The 23,571-nt window shown below is 38.0% G+C and overlaps 2 protein-coding genes across 3 annotated transcripts; one reads left to right on the forward strand and one right to left on the reverse strand.

Annotated features, from left to right (window-relative positions):
• The first annotated feature begins 846 nt into the window (after positions 1-846).
• Positions 847-7,872, forward strand: gyg2 (glycogenin 2). Of its 2 annotated transcripts, none has more exons than XM_051124934.1 (9): positions 847-1,005; positions 1,734-1,872; positions 2,086-2,260; positions 2,441-2,603; positions 3,731-3,857; positions 3,990-4,209; positions 4,709-4,873; positions 5,528-5,659; positions 7,458-7,872. In XM_051124934.1, exons 1-9 carry the CDS (start codon positions 999-1,001, stop codon positions 7,581-7,583), a joined length of 1,254 nt encoding a protein of 417 aa, XP_050980891.1. In that variant the 5' UTR covers positions 847-998; the 3' UTR covers positions 7,584-7,872. The 2 variants fall into 2 exon arrangements, with proteins under 2 accessions (XP_050980891.1, XP_050980975.1); XM_051125018.1 differs by having other exon boundaries at positions 3,990-4,188.
• A 4,570-nt stretch (positions 7,873-12,442) lies between these two features.
• Positions 12,443-23,317, reverse strand: mxra5a (matrix-remodelling associated 5a). Its single transcript, XM_051120134.1, has 7 exons — positions 22,933-23,317; positions 22,486-22,694; positions 21,297-21,426; positions 20,743-21,133; positions 16,432-20,529; positions 15,395-16,316; positions 12,443-15,050 (listed from the first exon to the last, which is right to left on the reverse strand). The coding sequence occupies exons 2-7, from the start codon at positions 22,662-22,664 to the stop codon at positions 13,160-13,162; spliced, it is 7,611 nt and encodes a 2,536-aa protein (XP_050976091.1). The 5' UTR covers positions 22,665-22,694; positions 22,933-23,317; the 3' UTR covers positions 12,443-13,159.
• Between the last annotated feature and the right edge of the window lie 254 nt (positions 23,318-23,571).

Genomic DNA, 23,571 nt, shown 5'->3' on the forward strand with positions numbered 1-23,571 from the left:
AGCAAAACGTCATCGTTGTGTTCGTGAGAAAATGGAACACAATCCTTTGTTTGGCGGAAATCATTTATAGTACAGTTATGGAATGTTTTAGTATTTTAGCATGTTTTAGTATGCAAGTTAAAATTCTGTAATGTGTCACTACTAAAACATGGGATGTTTTGTCAAAAATAAAGTATACTGAATTATCAGCTAAGATGTTATGATGGTGTTTGGTTCAATGTATGTTCCTTAAGTTTGAATGATCAACTTTTTGCCTTTGGATTCAAAATACAACAAATCTCATAAATTAATCACACTTGAAGTATTGGTAAAATTGTTACTGATTTACCTCTGAAAACGTTTTCAATAAAATAGAAAAAAAAAATATAGGTTTACAGGCAAAATCTCAATAGGTCAATGTAAACCTTCCTATTAAATTATATTACTGTGTTTCGGACAAATTTGGGCAGAGGACAATCCAAAACTTCCTAAAAATACAACACGAGAATTAACTGCACACTTACTAGAAATGAATACGATATTATACAATTTGCATACATACAAAATTTGTGGAAAAAGACAAAACAGCTCTGACTTTGAACCACTTCTGTAGAATGCCCCATATACGCATTTGATGTTTCTTCACAAAATAAAGCCATTGTTCATTTTGTTGCTGGAATATAACGCAATATTGTATCCTTTCATTCAGCGTCGCGACTGTTTTCCTTCTTTCTGTGTACATAATAAGTTAAAAGGCAATAATCGATATCTGTAGTTGCTCATTCAATATCCAGTCGTAGTAGTGTGGGTTGAATGACCCCCCTGTCGCGTGACCGTTAGGCTACTTCAAACAGTTTCCACTTGTCCGTCAGCATGGACTGAAGGCGCGCTGCTATTTGAAGATAGCACGACTGTCGTTTCATCGCCATTTATTTTAAACATTACTGTTTACTTTATAGCACTTGTTCCATACAGACTTTCCTCGTTGCTCAGAAGAGCGATATAAAAATCAGACCGAGATGGCAGGTAAGTTCACTCTTATACCGTTTCCTAGAAAGAGTAAAAATACAGTCGACCACTCTTAAAGTATTGGTCTGAGTAGGGTGGTGTCATGTGTTTTGACCTATTCCATCAAACTTAGTTATTTAAATAAAAATAGCATATTGAAACAATTGTTTATTTCATGTGGTGTCACCAATAGTAAACAGTAAGCACTCTATTTGCATATCAAGCTTGTTGATTCATTCCAAGTTCAATCACTAACCATGCAGTGAAGTGTCATTGTGCCATCTGCTCCCTGCTGTCTGCCAATGAAAAGGGGGTCAGAAAGACAACTATGGTGATATCTTGTGTATATCAGTAACCAGCGCACACTGGCGGCTGAATGCGATGGGTCACTGAGTTAAACCTGAGACCTTGTGTGCCATGTGTTTTGAAACCTACCTTGTTAATGCAAGTCAAAAGTTGGACACCCGTTTTTATTATTGCAGTGGTAAAACTTCTCAAATAGGTTTCTTTAGTAATGCATTATCATGAGCAATGCATTCGTTATAGTGCTTATAACAAACATTTATAAAAATACAAGCATTCACTGTTAATAATAATAAAAAATGATTTGAAATGTATTAGTAAATGTGGAATTTAACGTCAAGATTTCTAAATGCATTAGAAGTATTTTTATCATTGAATCATGTTATAAAATCATTTGTTTGCTTCTTTTTATTCACTCCCTGGTTTATTTCTCTTTCTCTCAGAGGCTCAGGCCTTTGTGACCCTGGCCACCACAGATGCCTATAGCATGGGATGTATAGTGGTAGGCAAAAGTTTGCGCAGGCATGGGACGTCGAGGAAGTTAGTGGTTATGGTTTCCCCCAATGTTTCCAGAGCAGCAAGGTGAGAACGTAACTGTCCTCCATTCATTTGCTAAATTTCCATTTGTACATTTTGTATTATAATGTGACTTTCAACAAGGTAATATTTCTCATGTGTGATTTGCAAGTCTGTAATAGTTTTCAGTGCAACATTAATTTTATTTCCGGTCGCTTCCCATCTATCACAGATTGTCTTTGACATTTTTGGCTCATTGATTTTTATGCATTTGTCTAGATTGGCCCTGGAATACGTGTTTGATGAAGTTGTCATGGTAGATGTGTTGGACAGTGGAGACAAGGCTCATCTCACCCTGCTGCGACGTCCTGAACTGGGGGTCACCTTCACTAAACTCCACTGCTGGACCCTTACACAGTACAGCAAGTGCGTGTTCTTGGATGCAGACACACTTGTGAGTACTCTTATGTTTATTGCTTTAGGAACATATATATTTAAAGTCAAAAGCTTTAGCATTTTGTATGCAATGATAAAATTAACATATGTTACAGTGCAGGTAAACTACAGATTTTTAGAGAATTATGCTTGAGGTGTTGGTCCCACAGTTTGGCAGTAATATCATTGTGTGCTGCAGGTACTGTGTAATGTTGATGAGCTGTTTGAATATGAAGAATTGTCTGCTGCACCTGATCCAGGCTGGCCGGATTGCTTCAACTCTGGGGTATTTGTGTTTAGGCCCTCCCTGAATACCCACACCCAAATACTGGAACACGCTGCACAGCACGGCAGCTTTGATGGTGAATCACACGGTTATATTTAGCTGATATTGCATTCAGATCTTTTAAGTTCAGTCTAAATCGGATACACTCAAAGCCTGTTGGAACTTTAATTAGCCTCAAATGCCATTTGTATTTTTAATCTTTACAAACAACAAGAGCACCACATATACATTACCATTCAGTAAGATTTTGTTTGAAAGAAATTACTACTTTTATTCAGCAAGGATGCATTAAACTGAACAAAAGTGTCAGTAAAGTAATTTCTAATATTACAAAAGATTTTAAGTCAATGCTGAACTTTCTATTTATCAAAGAATTCTGAAAACAATCAGAGATGTTTCTTGAGCAACAAGCATAGTATAGTATAGTATAGTATCAGCATAGTAGAATGATTTCTGAAGGATCATGTGACACTGAAGACTGGAGTAAAGGCTGCTGAAAATTTAGCTTTGCATAAAAGGACTAAATTACATTTTAAAGTATGTTACAACAGAAAACAGTTATTTTAAATTGCAATGATAATTCACAATGTAGCTGCAAGCAGCGATTACCGGAGCTTTAAGGTATTTAAGCACATAAGAAAAGAGACATTATGTAACAAGCCTGTAACCACTTAAATCAAAGATTTAAAAAAAAAGTTTTTTTGGCAAATCCAGGTAATTTACCATATAAATTTGCGTGCGTGTTTAGAATCACCTGTTGCATGTGCTCGGCAGGTTTCATGAAGTTTTGAGTTTTCCTTTAGGCTTTAAAGGATTTTGGATACATTTGGACAGGCCCCTTTTCTAAACCAGACCGTTATAGCTTCCCAAAGAGTAAATTTCAGCATTTTTTTTTTGATAATTACTGACCTGGAGAGTCCTGAGAATTGTACTGCAGTGTGTTTTTTCCAGATTGAGTGAAAACCCTAGGACTAGTTCATACTAAATATGACTGTTTTATGGTATTTACAATATTAATGTTTTATATTGTATTTTACTATATTCATGGTGAGCATAACAGACTTCTTTACCAGCCACAAACCTTTAAATAGTACTGTATGCAGCACTGCACTGATTGATTATTTGTTTTCTTCCTATTCCATTACTTAGCACTACCAACACATCTATTAAAAACATCAATATGTCATGTCTTGTCTTGTACAGGTGGTGACCAAGGTGTTTTAAACACTTTTTTCAATGACTGGGCAGTAAAAGATATCAGAAAACATTTACCATTTGTGTACAACCTCACATCTGCAGCCGTTTACACGTATCTGCCAGCATTTCAGCAGTAAGTTTTCACACAAACTCTTATTACGTACACCAATGTCAATTCCTGATGTTATGTTTTTATGAACTGTTTAGTAACTCATCACACTAAACATACACAAGTATGACAAATACGCATTCTGGTTTTGTACAGGTATGGCCACCATGCAAAAATTGTCCACTTCTTGGGTGGGACTAAGCCCTGGCACCTTTCATATGATCCACAGGCTGTCAATGAGTCATCCCTTTGGGATTCCAGCAATAACTTTCAGCAGTTTATACAGTTATGGTGGGTGGAGTACTACAGTAAAAGACAGCTAGAAGATAAAAAGGATGACAAGAATGAAGACCATGTAAGGCAACACTCACATCAGGTATCTGGTTTTTCATGTTGGACATACTAATAATTCATATGTGGTCTGTTTGGCTGTTCTTATGACTTAGATTTATGCATTTTGCAGGCACTTTTGTATTCAAGAAATACATTTGATCAATTCATTCACCCCTGGGAATCACTAACCAAAGTTAGTGATAGAAAATCCTGCCATAATTTACTCACGTCAATCCAACGTTTTTTCTGTGGAGCATGAAAGATGTTTTGAGGAATTTTGGTAACCAAACTGTCTTTTGTCCATACAATGGAAGTCAATATGAAACACAATGTTTTCAAACCTCATTCAAAAACTTTTGTTGTTTTTTAAAATGTTACACTGAAGCAAGAATTTAATGGGTTTGCAACCACATGAGGTTGAGTAAATGATGACTTTCGGGTGAACTCTCATTTTAACTCACCATTAGCATAATTATCTTATTTAATGGACCTACTATTAAATTGTATTTAAATAGTCAATCATCTCTCTTCTTTCATCTCAGCCAGTGGAGCAGTTGGTTTCTCCACAGACACATTTGACTCCATCACAAAGCCAAAAGAGCAGCACTGAAGCCCATCACAGAGAGATGATAACACCCTCTCCACCTCTCCAAGATCCAGCTTTGGACTCGCTGACAATCAGCTCATCTGAAAAACCTGAGGAATCGGTAAGTGTTATCGCCCTTGCACAGAAATGAAGGCTTGAAGATCTGAAATGAATTGCGGAAAATAACATTATGCAGACTTGATTCATCTCCCGCCCTGAGTCTCTCTCTGAGTCCACCTCCTTTTAAAAGTATTGTGCCCTCAGGGCTTTTAGACAAATCCAGTGACACACCCAACAGTGAGTCACCACAACACAAAAAGAACTTAAAACTAGTTCAGATGGTTGCAAAAACACAATGAACGTGAAGAGTTCAGTTTACATGCAATGCAAAGGCCCAGGGAATCAACTGGGCCAGAACCTTTAATTCAATGTTTACTCCAGTGTTTGATTTAGTATACAAAATCCATTACCTCACAAGACTGTATTTGCTTCATGAATCAAAATTCATTAAGCATTTATGCTACATTTATGCTTGCCTTTGGCAGGCCCTTATTGTCATTTTTATGAATAAATGAACACACACATTAAACAAAAATACAATTCCAAGTTAACTTTAGCCAAAGCAAAGTTAAGAAGCTAAAGTTTGCTATATTTCTTATCTTAGTCTCCTACCCCAGCTCCATATTTTGAACAGCAACATATTTGGTCATGCAGAAGTGTTTTATGCAGAATTGTGATTTATTTATTTACTTACTTATTTATCCTGCCATCTCAGAATATTCTCATTGATGTCCTGTCTGGTGGAGAGACTGAAGAGACCCCTGTAGTCAGCCCTCCATCTGAGCAAGAAAGCGAGCACACAGAACCAGAGACTGCTGATGATTCTGCTGTAGCCACTGGAGAAGCTGTATGTAGACAAATAAGCTGATTTACGTGCCTAGGGCAAAATATCTGATTTTGTTTTGCGGTTAATAACTATTGCATCATTCCAAGATTATTTAGTATCTGAGCTTTTGCTCAATTTTAAATGTTAAAGTTAATTTTGAATTTAAAGTCTATAGATCTATAGATGTACAGATGGATCTGTAGATATCACTATTTCCATAAAAAATATGTATCTTCAAATCAGTGTTATTATGGTTAAATTAAAACTTTGACCTTAAAACTTTAAACCTTAACTGAAATAAAATACTTTAAAAAAATTAAACTTATTTTATTTTATTAACTAGTTGCCAAGGCAGCATTTCTCATTTTCATTTAGTTTAACTAGATCTACTAAAATAACTAAAACTGAAATAAAAATAATTAAAGACTATAAACATATTTAAAAACAAAATTACTAATACTTAAAATTGAAATATAAATAGAAAATATATACATCAAAATTAATTTAAAATCTGACTAAAACTATAATAGTATCTCAAAATGGTACTAAAATAACGCTGCTTCACATAATGAAGTTTGAAATGGGTTTGTTTTTGTAAATACTGCCATCTAATGGTGGCTCAATAAAGGGTTAGGTCACCCAAAAATGAAAATTTTGTCATTAATTACTCGCCCTCATGTCTTCTAAACCGTAAGATTGTCTTCGGGACACAAATCAAGGGTAACACTTTATTTTGATAGTCCACTTTAGACATTCTACTAACAGTAAGTAACTTGCATGTCAACTAGTCATTAGAGTATTAGTAGACTGTCTGCTTAATATCTTCTAACACTCTTCTAAACTTTGCAAGTATATGTCAACTTATTCTACTAACCCTAAACCTAACCTAACAGTCTGCTCTGAGAGTTAGTAGACATGTAGTTGCAAATTATTGATAATTAGTTAACATGTAGTTGCAAGTTACTTATAGTTAGTAGAATGTCTAAAGTGGACTATCAAAATAAAGTGTTACCAAATCAAGATATTTTTCATGAAATCCGAGAGCTTTCTGTCCCTCCATGCGTTTTCTACGTTGTTTAGATGCAGATCAAAGACCTTGTATGCATCGTAGTACTCTCCTTTATTCATCTAGGGTGACACAGATGAATAAAGTTATTTTCATTTTTTCGCACACAAAAAGTATTCCATAGCTTCATAAAATTAGAGTTGAACTACTGATGTCACATGGACTATTTTGTCGATGTTCTTGGTACCTTTCTGGACCTTGAACGTGGTAGGACCCTTGCTGTCTATAGAGGGTCAGAGAGCTCTTGGATTTCATCAAAACTATCTTCATTTGTGTTCCAAAGACGAAGGTCTTAGGGGTTGGGAAGACATGATGAGAGTGAGTAATTAATGACAGAATTTTCATTTTTGGGTGAACTACATTCTTAAAAATAAAGGTGCTTTAAAAGGTTCTTCACAGCGATGCCAAAGAAGAACCATTTTTGGTTGCACAAAGAACCATTCAATCGAAGGTTCTTTAAAGAACCATCTCTTTCTTACCTTTTTATAATCTGAAGAACCTTCTTTCGCCACAAAGAAGCTTTTGTGAAACAGAAAAGTTCTTCAGACGTTAAAAGTTTTTTATGAAACCATTTAAAATGAAAAAGACTCATCTATGGTATCGTGAAGCACCTTTATTTTTAAGAATGTAACCCTATAAAGCATTTTTTTAGACTTCATGAATCTTTTTTCCCTAGAAGTACATATCATTTTGATTTTTATAGTAGTATTGTAACTAAAGTTGGATTTTATCATATGGTTCCTTAAATCGCAGGCCGCAGCTGAGACAGAGGAAGATGACTTAGAGCATCGACGCATGTGGGAGGAAGGTCGCGCTGATTATATGGGCAAAGATGCCTTTGACAACATCATGAGGAAACTTGACCTGTTCCTTGATTAGTTTTGTGTATGTGCAGGATGTGGGAGTAAACAACACATCTCTTTCCACCTTATTCTTCAAACGGTTCATTAGAAGAATAACAATGTGCAGTAAATGGTAAAACAGATTGCACTACAAACCACTGTGTTCATAATTAGATAATACACTAAAATAATATGGTAAGAAACCAATTTGCAATATCAAGCAGCAAAACGAGATGTTTTGTACATTTAAAAATAGCTGGATGCGGATGAGACAGAAAGCCAGACCAATAAAATTTTGGCTGCACCCGTTCTTACAGAACAAATAAGGTGGATGTAGTTTTGTTTGTACTGTATTTCCATCGTAATCATAACTGTTACATTTTTCACCTTTTCAGATATAGCTGTTTTTCTACCTCTGTTGTGCATTTGCCACAATCACTTATGTTAAAAAAGGAAGTCCACTTCCAGAACAACAATTTACAAATAATTTACTCACCCTCTTGTCATTCAAGATGTTCATGTCTTTCTGTCTTCAGTCGTAAAGAAATTATGGTTTTTGAGGAAAGCATTTCAGGAGTTTTCTCCATATAATGGACTTCATTGGTGCCCCGATTTTGAACTTCCAAAATGCAGTTTAAATGCTCTAAATGATCCCATTCGAGGAAGAAGGGTCTTATCTAGCGAAATGATCAGCCATTTTTTTCGAAAAAGAAAAATGTGTATACTTCTTAAGCACAAAAGCTTGTGTAGCACAGGCTCTGGGATGCGCGTCCACGATGCTACGAATTAGTAATGGGTAATTCTTGAACGATTCTTTCATTTTGAATGAATTTTTAAAGTGACTTAGGAACAACGAGTCATCTCAGGAAGTGATTCATTCAGTTGTGCATGCGCAACATTCCAACTATGGTCTGTACTGGAATTTGTTCGACTGTTTCGAGTCTTCGGGTTTTTTCAGTCGTTCGTTCATCTTATGGGGCTGTCACGTGATGAATGAATGACTCAAATCCGAAAACTTGTCAGATAAGAGGTATGGTGAGCTAATCATAGACTAAAGACCCAGGTAAACAATGAATAAATCTTTTCTGTTTCTTATAGCATTATAGTTTTGTCTTGTTTTTAGTGTGATCAACGTTTGCATAAGCAGTAGATGTGTTAGGGAAGTAACACGTAACATTTTAATTATGTTTATCTAAAATGAACAAAATAACTTGAAAAAAGATTTTCCGAGTCGGTAAAATTATCTGAACTTCCCATCACTACTACGAATCACGTGTAAGTTCATCATCTGTGTACTGAGTATGGTGAAAAACTCCATCTTACTTTCTCCTACAACATGAGAGGAGGACATTGTTGTACCTTTTTTGTTTGTAAACAGCTTTTACAAACTTATTTGCACTTTCTTATCTTTGCGCGTTCGCTTTGTAAACACTGGGTCTGTAGTTCCACCTATGTTCCACGTGACCTTTCGACGGGATTCAATAGATAGCATCGTGAACGCGCATCCCAGAGCCTGTGCTAGACAAGCTTTTGTACTTAAAAATTATTTTAAAAAATCCCCAAAAAAAAAAACGATCATTTCGCTAGATAATACTCTTCTTCCTCGACTGGGATCGGTTAGAGCCCTTTGAAGCTGCATTTAAAGTTCAAAATCCGGGCACCAATGAAGTCCATTATATGGAGAAAAACCCTGGAATGCTTTCCTCAAAAACCATAATTTCTTCACGACTGAAGACAGAAAGACATGAACATCTTGGATGACAAGGGGGTGAGTAAATTATTTGTGAATTGTTGTTCTGGAAGTGGACTTCTTTATACTGAATCTAAGTAATTCAGTTTCTGTATTATGAACCTGTGTGTGATAGATCTAGTTGTATGATTTAGCCTTTGCTGTGATCTTTTGTTTGCAGTTTTATTAAAGCATTAACTGTGAATATTCTCTGTAGCAGTTAAGGACAACATTGTGAATCACTATTTCAAATCAGTTAAGTATTAAATCAAGATAAGAATCAAGAGAATGATTTGGTATTAATAGTCAATGTCTAACAAAAATCATGTAACAAAACCATCAACCAAGAAGAAAATGTACTACCTAACAGATAGGTCTTCAACACTTATTTGCAGTGCCTTACAGCAAAAATTGCAATTTTTTGCCACTAGAGGTCAGGCTGTAAACACTCTCTAGCTATAACATCTCCACAAACTCCACTGGCTGGGCAGAACAGTCTGAGGCAAGATTGTTTAAAACGTTTAACATTTAAACATCTATCAAAGGTGATGACACAAAATCGTAAAGGTATTATTCCTTTGAGTTTTCAAAAACATATTTATCTCTCTCCAGAGATGCTTAACACAACAGTTTCCAAATCTCATCTGCCAGACACCACAAACTTTTATGGTAAGCAAACTTAATGGCCAAACAAAGTCAAAGCCAGCATGTTCTATGATGGAACCATATTTTAAACTCTTTCCCCTTTATTTATTATCCTCTGGCTCTGACATTAACATGACAGCTCTTTGAAGTCATCAACTATTTATGTGTATGTGTCTCAGTCAATTAGAGAGCATCTTTCATTTGATCTGGTTCAATAAAACATACCAGTCATAGTATATTGAGCTCTTCCCTTCTGAATAATCTCTCTTTCTTCATGTTTTAAACTGAACACTGAGACCTGATTGCATTGTGATTCACACTAAATATGTGTATTTTAACTTCTCTACAAGTAAATATAACAATTTGACTTTTGGACTCCTACTTGCTCCAACAGTGAAAGAAAAACTCTATAAAAATAGATTTATATGGCAGTAAGAAGAAAGAGAGTGATGAAGTCATGACTGAGTCCAAAAAGGATTACTTGACTTCTTCCATGTTCAATGGCTTTTGTTATTGAGATGGATAGTTTTTTCATGCTTTCCACATAGATTTCACACAGGTTTGTGTGAATTCAATATTAATTCTGTTGTGGTTAGTAAGTGTGACCAAGCATGAATTTGACCAATTTAAAGCTATGCAAATGAAGGTGTATCACATAGTGTGACAGATGTAGAGACATTTTCAGTTACAAATGTTCTCCCACTCTTTTAGAGAGTATATACAGGACATTTAGTGACTACCTGCTCAAAATATGTATGCTGTTGAAATCGAAAAACCATAAAGCAGATGACAGCTCAGTATGACCTGTTCTTTCATCATGTTTGAGAAAACCTCAATTAACATGATAGCTTCCAAAATCTTTATTTTCATGAACTGCTCATTTACTGGCTAGAGAATGTTTATACAGATTGTAGAGAATATATGTATGTATATATATATATATATATATACATACATACATACACACACCATCATGTTTCATATTGCTTAGGCACAAAAGCACATATGTTATACACATATACAGTTGAGGTCAAAAGTTTACATACACCTTGCAGAATCTGCAAAATGTTACTTATTTTTACCAAAATAAGAAAGATCATACAAAATGTATGTTATTTTTATGTAGTACTGACCTGAATAAGATATTTAACATAAAAGATGTTTACATATAGTCCACAAGAGAAAAAGTTTAATTTATAAAAATGACCCTGTTCAAAAGTTTACATATGCTTGATTGTTAACACTGTGTTGTTACCTGAATGATCCACAGCTGTTTTTTGGTTTGTTTGTTTGTTTTGTTTTGTTTAGTGATAGTTGTTCATGAGTCCCTTGTTTGTCCTGAACAGTTAAACTGCCCACTGTTCTTCAGAAAAATCCTTATGGTCCCACAAATTCTTTGGTTTTTCAGCAATTTTTGTGTATTTGAACCCTTTCCAACAATGACTGTATGATTGTGAGATCCATCTTTTTACACAGAGGACAACTGGGAAACTCATATCCGATGATTACAGAAGATTCAAACACTCACTGATGCACCAGAAGGAAACACGGTGCATTAAGAGCTGGTGGTGGGGGGGTGAAAACTTTTGAACAGAATGAAGATGTGTACATTTTTCTTATTTTGCCTAATTATCTTTTTTTTTTTTCATTTAGTACTGCCCTTCCAAAGCTACAGAAGATACTTACATGTTTCCCAGAAGACAAATTAAGATAAATTTACCCTAATCTTCAAATTCACTTAATGCAATGTGTTTCCTTTTGAAGCATAATTGTGCGTTTGAACCCTCTGTAATAGCTGAATGAGTCCCTCAGTTGTCCTCAGTGTGAAAAGATGGATCTCAAAATCATAGTCATTTGTTGGAAAAGGTTCAAATACACAAAAATGCTGAAAAAAAACAAACAAAAAAACTGTGGAACCTGAAGGATTTTTCTGAAGAACAGCAGACAGTTTAACTGTTCAGGACGAACAAGGGACTCAGGAACAACTATTACTGAAAAGAAAAAAAAAGCTGTGGATCATTCAGGTAACAGCACAGTATTAAGAATCCAAATGTATGTAAACTTTTGAACGGGGTCTTTTTTTTAAATTCAACTATTATCCCTCTTATTTTGGTAAAATATTTGCAGATTCTGCAAGGTGTATGAAAACTTTTGACCTCAAATGCACATATTCACATATTTAAATTTATAGCAGATTATTTTTTATTGATGATTGTTACATTTTTATGTGATTTCCCCCCAAAGACAGGATTATGAACAAAGATGGTGCTTGTTGTAAATACAGAAACTAAAAAGGAATCACCCCCTTGAATCCCTGATGTTTTATTTCTCTTTAACACATTCTCATGACAGTGCAGCTCCCCCTGAGGAAATTATGTTTCCATCACTCTTCTGACAAAACATTTGCCTCTAATTTCTAACTCATTTCTCTAAACCACATAATAGCATTGCTCTTCATGTGTAGCATCTGTCATCTGTATTACAAATGCGGACATGAAATTTTGGTTATTTATTAAACGTCATCTTTATTAAAAAATATGCAAAATAGAAATACATTAGTTTTCAAAGAACAAATAATTTATAAGTGTTACAACTGGACAAGCATGACAATTTTCAAACAGATCTATGCAAATACAAAAATTATATGAGAAAGCTATTGTACGCAACTGTATACCTGATGTGCTAGTAACTCTTAAAGGCTGAATGAGTATCTGTGAATGCAATACTGGAAAAACAGTAATTTTTGGAATGTGTGATTTATTCAAAAATATGTAAAAAGCATTTACTTACATTTAAATGTTTTGAATAATTTTTTTTTTTTTTTTTCATTATTTAACTCATTATTAAAATAATTCTATCCCTGATTTGTGAAATATTCTGAATTATTGACTTCGAAAGTCAGAATATATCATTTAGTTTTATTCATGGCTACAAATATAAATCTTTCATCTCATCTATACATTTAGACATAAACTGTCATTGTCAAACAGTAAAAGTAGAAAGATGCCTTTTAATATCAGTAGGTTGGTTACATTACATGAATCCCATACCAAGCTTTTAAAGAATAGTACCTTTTTACATTTCGCAATGTTTTACTTGCGAACTTTAATAAACTATAATGTAATGTTTTTGCTTTGGGCTGATTCCTTTCTATATTTCACATTGACAAATGCTATAGCTGTGTTACAGCTCAACGTCGCAGTTCCTTGGGCATAAGAAGAGTAGATGTCCTGTATTTCTTAGTACACATAAAGGTATGTACTTTTTGTGTCAACCCCTACCACATTTCTGGCTGTGCATCTGTATAATCCTGAATCTCTTATTGTAGGATTCTGGATGATCAAGGAACCTTGAGGATGGAGGTACTTGTTCCCAATCAGACGTGGTTGGGGGCTGACAGTAAGTCGTGTACGGTCTGGGGTCTCCCATGCGACTTCTGCTTTAGGGATACCTATGGCTGCACAGTTAAGTTGTACTGCTACTCCTCTTTTAGCATAGGTAGAAGAAGCTGGAGCACTAGTGATGCGAGGTGAATAGGCAATGATGATGACTGGGACAGTTATCAAGGAGCTTCCATATTCATTTGAGGCCCTGCAGGTGTACGAGCCTCTGTCATGGACAGAGGCCTGTTGAATTGAGAGGGTTCCATTGGAAAGAACAGCATAACGACCTGCTTTTTGAGGTCGGTTTAAGACCATCCCGCTCGGCAGGGTCCAGGTGAGGCGGACAGACTCAGTGTTTGACAAGCAGTGCAGATGTAAACTCTGCCCATTTATGATGCTAATAGGTGAGTTATACCTGTTATTGATCTCTGGCTTGTGCCCTGGCATTAGTGTAACAGTTCTTTCAACCATTCCAGCAGCATTGCGTCCCAAACAACGATAAGTGCCTGCTTCTGAGAGAGCAGGGTTACTAATGACCAAAGTCCCATCGGACTTGTGGAGGAATTTGTTGAATTGTGCACCACTCGGTAGTGGGGAGCCGTTTAGAAGGATCCAAGTCAGCTGTGGGGTTGGTGACCCATCAACTGAACAATTAAGATTAATGGTCCTGCCCACAGTCAGTAAGAGTGACTCCATTTTGGGACTCTTAAGTTTTGGCTTCTCTAAAATATCTGTTACATCAAGCTGAACAACAAGCCTTGTCTCACCTCCCTCATTACGAGCAACGCAAACTAACTGGCCTGCATCTGTCATTCGCACCGAACGGATATCCAAAGTACCATTGCGATGTACTGTCATTCGACTGCCATAATATGGTGCAGGGAGTACAACATTTTCTGGAAGAACCCACATGACACGTGGAACAGGGGTACCAGTAGCTTCACAGTCGATCAGTTTCCTCTGATCTCTCACGCTAGTCACCCTCATTGAGTTTGTGGTACCTAAGAGGCCATTAATCGCAGGTGGAGAGACAAGGATTTCTACTCTGGTTACTTTGCGATCCTGCCCTGCACTGTTCCTGGCAAGACATATATAGTTCCCACCATCAAATCTCTGAACTTTCTGAATGACTAGAGTCCCATTATCATGTATGAAATACTTGTCTGAACCTGAAGTTATGGCTCTATTAGTGGGCGAAAACCACAATATATGAGGTGCTGGCTCACCCTTGGCACTGCAGTGTAAAGAGACAGATTCTCCGTACAGGACCCTGATGGCATCATTTATCTTATTAGCAATAAGAGGAACATCTGCAACTACTTTTACATGCACTTTCATCTCATCTTTTCCAACCTGGTTCTCAGCATAACAAGTATAGTCACCCTCTTCCCGCATCCCTACTTCGTTGAAGAAGAGGGTTCCGTTGTCGAAGACAACATACCTGCGACTTCGTGACTTCATGACACTGTTGACCATGGTGCCATCAGGCAGTGCCCACTGGATTTTAGGGTTGGGTAGTCCAGAGGCCACACAGTCAACTTTTAGGTTTCCTCCATACATCACCTTCTTATCAGCTTCTGTCTTCTGTTCAATTTTTGCAGGTTTTGCTAGGACGATGACCTTGAAGGGCACAAAATCATCCCCGACTTTGTTGCGGACAACACATAGGTATTCACCATCATCTTTCTCTGTCATAGAGATGATGGATAGCGTACCATTGGGAGACACTTTGATCCTTTGATCATAACTGAAACATAAGGAAATTGCATGATTATTATTGAATATGTGTAATTAACCATAATGTAAAATGTTACTAACAGAAGATTTTTGCTTTTTATTTAGTGTTGATTCTTGAGATTCCATAACCAGATGTGCCGTTCTTTCAGAAGTGCAGTTGGAGTGTGTGATTTGCATGCAGAGGGTAACATGTCTTATCAGTCAAAACAAGATGCGAAGTTATAAAAACAGTGTCTAAGCACATGTTTTAAGAAGCAAGTGAAATGCAGAAAGAGAGGAAAACGAAAGGAAGACAGCAGCTATGTGCATATTTTTCTGCAAAGGAAATGTGCTTCAGTGAAGTGTTTATATTACCTGTAGTGAGCATCCACAAGCTTTTTCGATGGTGTCCTCCAGATGATCCTGGGTTCTGGATTCCCTGTCGCAGCACAGTCCAGGTGCAACCTGCCTCCATAGACCACATCTGTTTTCTGAGGCGAAGAGAATGTAATCTTGGCTCTTGAGAATATTATGGACTTCCTCACAGTCAAAATAATGGCCCTCTGTGCAGTGCCAACCACATTGGTTACTGAGCACTCATACCTCCCTGCGTCTGTCAGAGAGAGACTACGAACATAGAGTGTCCCGTTAGGGAATACAAACAAGTTACGTCCATTGATGAACTGTGAGGGATGGAGCTGCATTCCGTCAGGGGTAATCCAGCCAATGGAAGGGGGAGGAGCACCCTTGGCAGTGCAATTCAAGTAGGCAGTGCTTCCCTCTGGAAGAGTGACATTCTCATGTCTTGGTTGCTGAATGATAGGTGGCAAGGCTGCAATAGTCAGCCGAACAGATACGGTATCAGCACCTGCTGCATTGCTTGCAATGCATTTATAAATTCCTCGATCCATGTGACTGACTGATTTCATGTGAAGCGTGCCATTAGGTAAAACGAAGACCTTCTTCTCAGGATTTCCAAGAGTAGGTCCACTAGAATGTACCATTTCCCTATCAGGTAGCACCCAGGTGATCCGAGGCTGAGGATGTCCTTGGGTCTGACACTCAAACTTAACAGTTTCTCCAAGGTGTGCTGTGACTTCACTGTAGCGAGGCTGCAACACTCTGGGGTGTTCACTTAGAACAATTAAATTAACCACAATTTTATCCTGTCCATATTGGTTTTGGGCACTGCAGAGGTACTGGCCCCGGTCCAGAGGAAGTACATTGTGGATTATGAGTGTACCATTAGAGGACACTTTGAATCTTTGAACCCTGGTGTTCTGTGTTACACTTGCTCCTGCAGGAAAACAGTGACAAATTTAGTACAGTATCAACAGAATATATTTGTACATGCATTTCAACAAAACATAACTGTAATATTGTTAAATAATGATAAACCATATCTGTCCTACCTGTGGATACTTTAGTCCATGAAAGGAAGGGGCTGGGTTTCCCCACAGCCACACAAGGCAAATACGCATCAGTCTCAGCATGTGCTGTTACTGATCTAATGTCAGTGCTTGTGATCCGAGGTTTCCTACCCTCAGGCACTGCTGTTGGTCTTTGTTGAGGTCCTCCTGATGTGGCATAATGTACCAAAGAGCTTCCTCTACCCTGAACACCTGGCCTACCAGGAAGTTTTTGCTGGGGTGAAGATACTGTTGAAGTTGAGTGAAGTGGTTGACTTGTGGGTGTCTTTGTAGTGGTCTTCATGTGGAGGTTTTCCTCTAATTCTTGAGATCCTGTTTCCTCAGAAACACTGGCTAATTGATATGGAAATTGTGTGACTAGAGGTTGTGCCCTGCTGTATGTTCTGCTAAGTTCTATTTTACTAATAGTTTCTTTGCCTGGGGTTACAAATATATCTTTGTCAGGAATGTGATTTGCATTGTCTAGTTCAACTAGCATGCTTGCAGGAGTGGGTGTATTTGGGTAAAACATATGGGTATGTACTGTGGGAGATTTCAGAGCTGTTGTAGCTGTTGTTGTGGGAAGAATGTTTTCTTTTGTAATTGGAGGCACATCAGCATTTTCTGATGAAGCCCAAGCTTTCATGGATAAAGAAGAATCTTCACTGTTGTGAATATTATCAGTTGGAAGCCTGCTTGGGTTTGTTGTTGCAAGCACTACCACTGGAGTGCTTTTGGGTCTGCCTGTTAGAACCTGTAAACTCTGTTGTGCCCCCTCAAAAATTGTAGTAGCTGCTGTTGCTGAACCATGTTGGATTTCCAAATTATTGTTGAGGATTTTGTTCTGGGTGCTTGGGGTAGATGAAGAAAATGGCCTCTCAGGAAATGTTCCTTCAGGCTCTTTGTATGACAGAATGTTTTCAGTCTCTGTGGGGATATATTGGTTGTTTGTTTTATCTGGACTCGCACCTGGAAGTTCTTCTAATTGTGCATGAGAGCTGTCTGATGTTGCGATCGAGCTGGGGTCTCTTGTAATTTTTCCCTGTTGAGTCTCTTCAAACGTTTTAGCTGCAGGGGTATGAATGCTTGTAAACCACTCGTGAATGTTTGCCTTTACAGAAGGATTTGGTGTATAAGGGGACATGGTGGATTTGTTTTCTTGTTCTCTTCCAAACTTACTGAATGTTGATGGAAACACTGGTACAATTGCAGTGTTTTTAGGTTCTTGAGCTGGCTTAGAATCAGATGAGTGTCGATCCTTTGTTATAGATTTGTTTTCTTGGGATTTGGTTGTATGTGTTTTGTTATTCCTGCCACTGTATAAAGGATCTGTGTTCTCTTCATGAGTCATTTTGCCTAGTGACGGTGGTTGGCTGTCAGTTAATGGAACAGTAATATTCATCTTGGCTCCTGTGCTTTTGGCCCATGAAGATGTTTCTATTTCAGTTTGAGATGAGGCAGTTGTCTTAGTAATGACTAAAAATCCATTTGTAACCTCCACAATTGAAGCTGAAGTGGGCTGTGGGGTGACAGTTGGGACATATACTGACGATTTAGAACTGTTTGTCTTAGTTCTAATTCGATTAGGCTTTCTTCGTCTTCCACCATTCCTCCTCCTCAAACTGGATGAGTTCCTAGCACGTGAGGAAGAAGCATTAAGTGAATTAGTAAAGGTTGCTTTATGCCCTGAAGTGGGTTTGGTGGTTGGTGTCACAGTAAGAAGCAGTGGAATTTTTGAGACATTATGTTGCTTCTGAGTTATGTGCTTCTGTAGGGTCTGTGGTCCTTGCTTAATTGTTGTTAAACTTTCAGTAAAAGAATACGCAGCAGTTTCTGTACTCGGCTCTGAGAAGGTTTTTGCTGTGGTCGATGCTAAGCTGTGATCCATCCTTCCCTGATAAACCTCCCCCACATGCTCAGGGTTTTGCAAAACGCTGTGTGCTTCATCATCTTCGTCATCAGACTTTTGAATTGCTTCAGTTACCCTGCCACCATCCATTGTGTGGCTTTGGTTTTCCTGTAAATGGGTTCCATATGATGCTGTGCTCCACACAGTGCTCACTGAAACTCCTGCAACCTCTGAATCCCCCAAAGTAAAATGGGTCATCTGTGGTCCAACTGTGGGTTGTGTGATATATGTGCTAACTGTAAACAAATCTGAATTTGGATCTGTTTCAGGAGCGGCGATCTGGTATATAACATGTCTCGAATCCTCAGAATCCAGAGCTTTTATATCCAAGTTGTACTCAGTAGCCTCAGTGGGCATCTGTGTCATTGTGACTGAGTATGACACATCCTTTACTGGTACCCTGGTGCCCTCTATTGTTGTACCTTCTGCAGATGATCCTTCAATCTTGTTAACAATTTCTGACTGCTTTGTGTGGGCAGCCTCTGACTCCTGTATTTTGTTTGTACTGGTCTGAACATAGTTTGGAGTAGTAGTTTTTGAACTAGTTCCACCACTGCGAACTTTCGCCAAAATGCTAGCCCAGCGCTTTGGGTCTATTTGGTTGTTTGACATACTATTTTTTCTTCTTGACTCTGCATTGTTAACCCTGTCTATTACTGGAGTACCTACTCTCCTTCTTGGTGTGGCAGGACGTCTCCAGGAATTTCTAAAAGGATGGCCTCTCCTTATTTCCACACTTGGTACCCGCCGCCGACTGGGTAAATCCACTTGCCTAGGAAGCACTTTCTCTAAAAACTCTTCAGGTTCATTATCCCCAGAAGACTCCATGTCGTTTGTCACAAGGACTTTGGTTGAAACTCCCTCAGCAGGTTGAGGGCTACTAGAGTACTTCCTTAATGGGTGTAAACCTGGTGGCCTTGATATTACTACTTTTGTGGCTAAAGTATCCATCCCATGCTGGTTTCCAGCTACACACTTATAGTATCCATTGTCTGAAAGCTGACTGTGTCGAATAATCAGAGTTCCATTTGAAGCCACAGATATCCTGGAAATGTTTACCCACTTGTTTATAATGCCACCATCAGGGAGAATCCAGTGTATATCAGCATCAGGGGATCCAGTGGCAACACATGGAAGGAAAAAAGGTCCACCTGTGAATCCTGTAACTGGCTCTGTTACTCCTTCACCTCCAGGAGGTGGACTGGAAGATTCCTCCACTGTTAGGCGAAAAGTGAGGATAGTAAGGTCATCTGAAACCTGTGCAATGCAGTAGTACACTCCTGAATCAGAATGATCCACAGACTTGATTTTAAGAAGACCAGCGCTTGATGCTGAAAGCCTCTTATCACCATTGCTATAAGGTGTTTTTAAAGTAGAGCCATCGGGTAGCATCCATTTAACTGACTCATTCCCTGAGCTATGTATGGAACAGTTTATCTCAGCAGGACTTCCCACGACAGCAGCCTGGATTGTTCTAGTGTCATTCTTGGACTCAATTATAACCCAGCCCCTACTCTGCTGTCTTATAGATTCTTTTTCCATAACCTCAGTCATATGGGTGCTGAGAATTAGTCGAACACTTTTACTTGTAGACTGAAGTCTGTTTAGCTGAAGGGCCATTGATGGCTGCATTATCCAGGGTGGGTCAGCTACTATGTTAGCTTTTACTCCCGTATAATAAAGAGCATCCCTTTCAACATCTTGCCGATATTTGTAGCTTGTGTAAGGTTCTTTACTCAACATAATTTCCCTTCGAAGGTGGGCTGGAACATCACTGTAATATGCAATCAATCTCCACAACCTCTCATAACTGGACCTGTCAATTGCACACTTCAAATCTAACGTGAGAGTGACATTTGCAGATATTTGATACTGGTTAACATAGTCCCAGCCTATGTTAGTCAGCTCTCTTGGCTCAGTGACAAGGCATTCCAGGTCTACTTGATGTCCATGTTCATCTGACAGGCCCAGGGAAATGTTGCCAAGGGGCTGACGAAATTCATCAGTCGTCAAGAGGTCACTTTCTGTGTCCTCTGGGGAAATGGCTCTGTGAGCCGTACTGATGATGGGACTATTGCAGGTGGGTTTCTCCAACTCCTGGAGTTGTTTCTTCTTCAGTTGTTTTGGAGAGGAACACATAGGGCATAGCTGACCATCTGGATAGGCTTTGTCCTTCTTACATTTCAGCACTCCTGGAAAAGAAAAGAGGGGGGCATAAGCATTGGAAACAGGTTTGCAACTAATGTTATTATTATGAATGCAATATAATTATAAACAACTTTATATGAACCCATGCGGATGATAATTACAGTTCATGATTTCTATTACTTTTCCCTCTTATCTGATGAGAACATTCTACAGTTTATGTTAACAGTAACATGATTGCCAGTCATGATGATAATCACCTGGTGAGTTTTTATTCCACTCTTTGAACCACCTCATGCCACAGTCACAGGTCCAGGGGTTTCCATGCAGGGAGAGATTCTCCAGGTAGGGTATGCCTGCTAGCATCCTCTGTGACAAAGTGGTCAGTAAATTATCAGACAGGTACAGGTGTTTCAGGGTGGAAACTGGGAAGTGTCCAAGAATAGAGAAAGTGGAGAAGGTGGCTGGGTGGAGCTGCTGAAGTTGATTGCCCTCCAGTTGGAGAAGGCGAAGAGATGTGAGGCCTTGGAATGCATCAGGGTGGATGAACTCAAGTCTGTTGTGATCCAGGTGTAACCTAGTGAGACTCCAGAGACCCGTAAGGGTCTGTCTGCTAATTACCTTCAGTTTATTATAGCTTAGTTTCAGCATCTGTGGAGAAAGAGGCATTGTTTTGATTTAAAAATATATTCCATTATCAATTTTAACTCAGTGTAATTTAATTGTTCCATAATACTTAAGTATCATTGCAAACAGTAGTACAATGAAAGAAGTACAGAAATAATGATTTTTCAAAGGAAAATGTTGACAGTACCTGAAGGGATATGAGGTCACGGAATGTTCCATCAGGAATTTGATGCACATCATTGCCATGCATTAAAAGAAGCTCTAGTTTCCGTAACCCAGCGAAAGAGCTGTAAGTTATTCTATGTATAGTATTAAACCTGAGTGAGGGAGGGACATAAGAAGGGGTCAGTAAGATGGTTGATTTTGCAGTGGTGAAAAAAAAAAGAATAAATTTCAATGTTGCAAACCAGGGCTCATTTTCAGAAGGCTATATACATAGGTAGCTATTCGGTTTTGAATTAAAAGTCAGATTTCATAAATTCGTATTTTCTCCAAGAGAGATTGGTTTCAAAAGCCTAGATAATTATAATGAAATAATTTAAACAACTAAGTCATCATAGTGAATATCACCATATTGTTGTAATTGCTGTTGGGTAAACAATAAAATCACCCTTACATACACGGGTCAGCTAAGCTGATTATAACTTAAAGCTTGAACTTTGATCCCAGGACAACTGTATTTTTCATACATTTTTGGTCAAGGCAAGTTGTCCCATGTGTTTTTTTTTTTTTTTTTTTTTTTTTAATGTATACAATTTATTATTTACAATACTTGTTGATTAATACTTTGGTTTGTTATTTTGTTCATTACATATTAAACTGTTGCTTAATACATTATTTTGTTCATCATAATCCATTTTTAGGATTTAAAAAAAAATAGACTGATGACAGGTTGCATTGTGACAACTATTCAGTGAACGGCATCTTAAATTTCTTGTGCAATAACAGTAGAAACATACCTTTGTAACTAATAATATGTTTTAATTTTACGTTTTAATGTAAAACTAGAGTGAAAAGTGTGACAACTAGCCTGTCTCCTCATTAAGTACCATCTCAAATCCTTCCTGGGAGAGTCCTAAACATCCTGAATAGTTGAAGGTCACCTGTAAAATGGTCGAAATATCCCTGGCATTTAACATCATCAAGGGAAATTTCCACTAACCTACAGAGGAACCCACTTGGATTAAATGTCTTAGAACAAGGAGTAATAAAACCCAGTTTCAGCATGTTTTGATGACCTGTATGATATTCTTTACAAGATAAATCACTTTTAGAAGTGGGTGTGCTGAAGTGCTCTTTTCAGAAAGATGGTATCAGAAAACGAAGAAAATAAGCAATGTCTAAGAATAATAATCTCATGACACAGTCATTCCTACCCCAAATTCATCCGCTCCACCTGTTTGGGCACGCCAGCAGGAATCGTGAGTAAGGAGCGGAACGTGCAGTGCACCTCTGCGGGCTGGTGGCAGGCACATGGCCGTGGGCAACACCGTACCACCACAGGCAATGCTACCATCACCAGCATAAACAAAACCTGAGCATGAAAGCGACCCATCTTCAGCTCCACAGCAGCAAACACCTTAGACTGAAGAAAGACGCAGCATGTTACAAAATACTGTCAATCATTTCACCCTCCCCGCGTTATCTCTAATACATTAAGATAAAATCTTGGTGAATATTTGAGAGTTGAAAATGAAAAATTGGTGTTAAATGTCACGTTTATGATTCATCTGACAATCGAATTCTAGCTTAAAAATAAGTTCTGGAGCGCAGTATTGAGCTCCGATCTAATTCAAGAGCTATGGAAAAGTGAAAGAGCAAACCTTAGATTAACTTTGTTAACAGGAGATTATTCCATTTACAATCCGGCATGATTTTGGTCCACAGAACCCTTTAAAACTGCATTTCCAAGGATCATGTGATAGTCCATTTATTTCAGGCAGCAAATTCTCCACTGATGATGAAAAGCCGAAAAAGTTTTCATTCAGGTTTCAAGTTTTTATTTCTTGTCGTTTGTCTTCTTAATCCAAAATGCATCCAATTGGTTGTTTTCTGGTGAGGGGAAACAAAGAAATCACTTAAATCTTAAAGAAAGCGTGTTTGAGAAGCGCAATCAAGCTGTGAAGCTGCGCGTTCTGTTGGAAACGTGAGAATGGAACTTTCAGCTGGCAGTGGCCCGCGTGGATGCGTCTGCGCGAAGAACGCAGAGCTCGGGGGAGTGACCGACTGTGAGCCTTTTACACGCGTTCCTGAAAGTAATGTTTTGGACGACACGAAGAGCTGCCGAAAAGAACACCGTCCAGGCAGGAGGTAGTGTATTAACCCTTATGTTCGAGGGGAGATAGAAAACGCTTGATAATTCTATCTCGTTGGACTAAAAATCACTGACTCTGCTCATACTATCTGTTGACTGGTAATTTTTGATTTGTTTTGTTTTCCCAGCTTGTTACACTTGTGTGTTC

This window comes from Labeo rohita, chromosome 1 (genome assembly GCF_022985175.1).
Source record: "Labeo rohita strain BAU-BD-2019 chromosome 1, IGBB_LRoh.1.0, whole genome shotgun sequence".
Lineage (NCBI taxonomy): Eukaryota > Metazoa > Chordata > Actinopteri > Cypriniformes > Cyprinidae > Labeo > Labeo rohita.

What these genes read in the sequence shown, in the direction of transcription:
- gyg2 (XM_051124934.1), top strand. An exon ending in TATCTGCCAGCATTTCAGCA is followed by an intron (nt 3,858 to 3,989) that starts GTAAGTTTTCAC and finishes GGTTTTGTACAG; the next exon opens with GTATGGCCACCATGCAAAAA. An exon ending in CTGTAGCCACTGGAGAAGCT is followed by an intron (nt 5,660 to 7,457) that starts GTATGTAGACAA and finishes CTTAAATCGCAG; the next exon opens with GCCGCAGCTGAGACAGAGGA.
- mxra5a (XM_051120134.1), bottom strand. Translation starts at nt 22,664, where the DNA reads ATGGGTCGCTTTCATGCTCAGGTTTTGTTTATGCTGGTGATGGTAGCA. An exon ending in GTGGAGCGGATGAATTTGGG is followed by an intron (nt 21,427 to 22,485) that starts GTAGGAATGACT and finishes TCCCTCACTCAG; the next exon opens with GTTTAATACTATACATAGAA. An exon ending in ATGGACTAAAGTATCCACAG is followed by an intron (nt 16,317 to 16,431) that starts GTAGGACAGATA and finishes GTTTTCCTGCAG; the next exon opens with GAGCAAGTGTAACACAGAAC.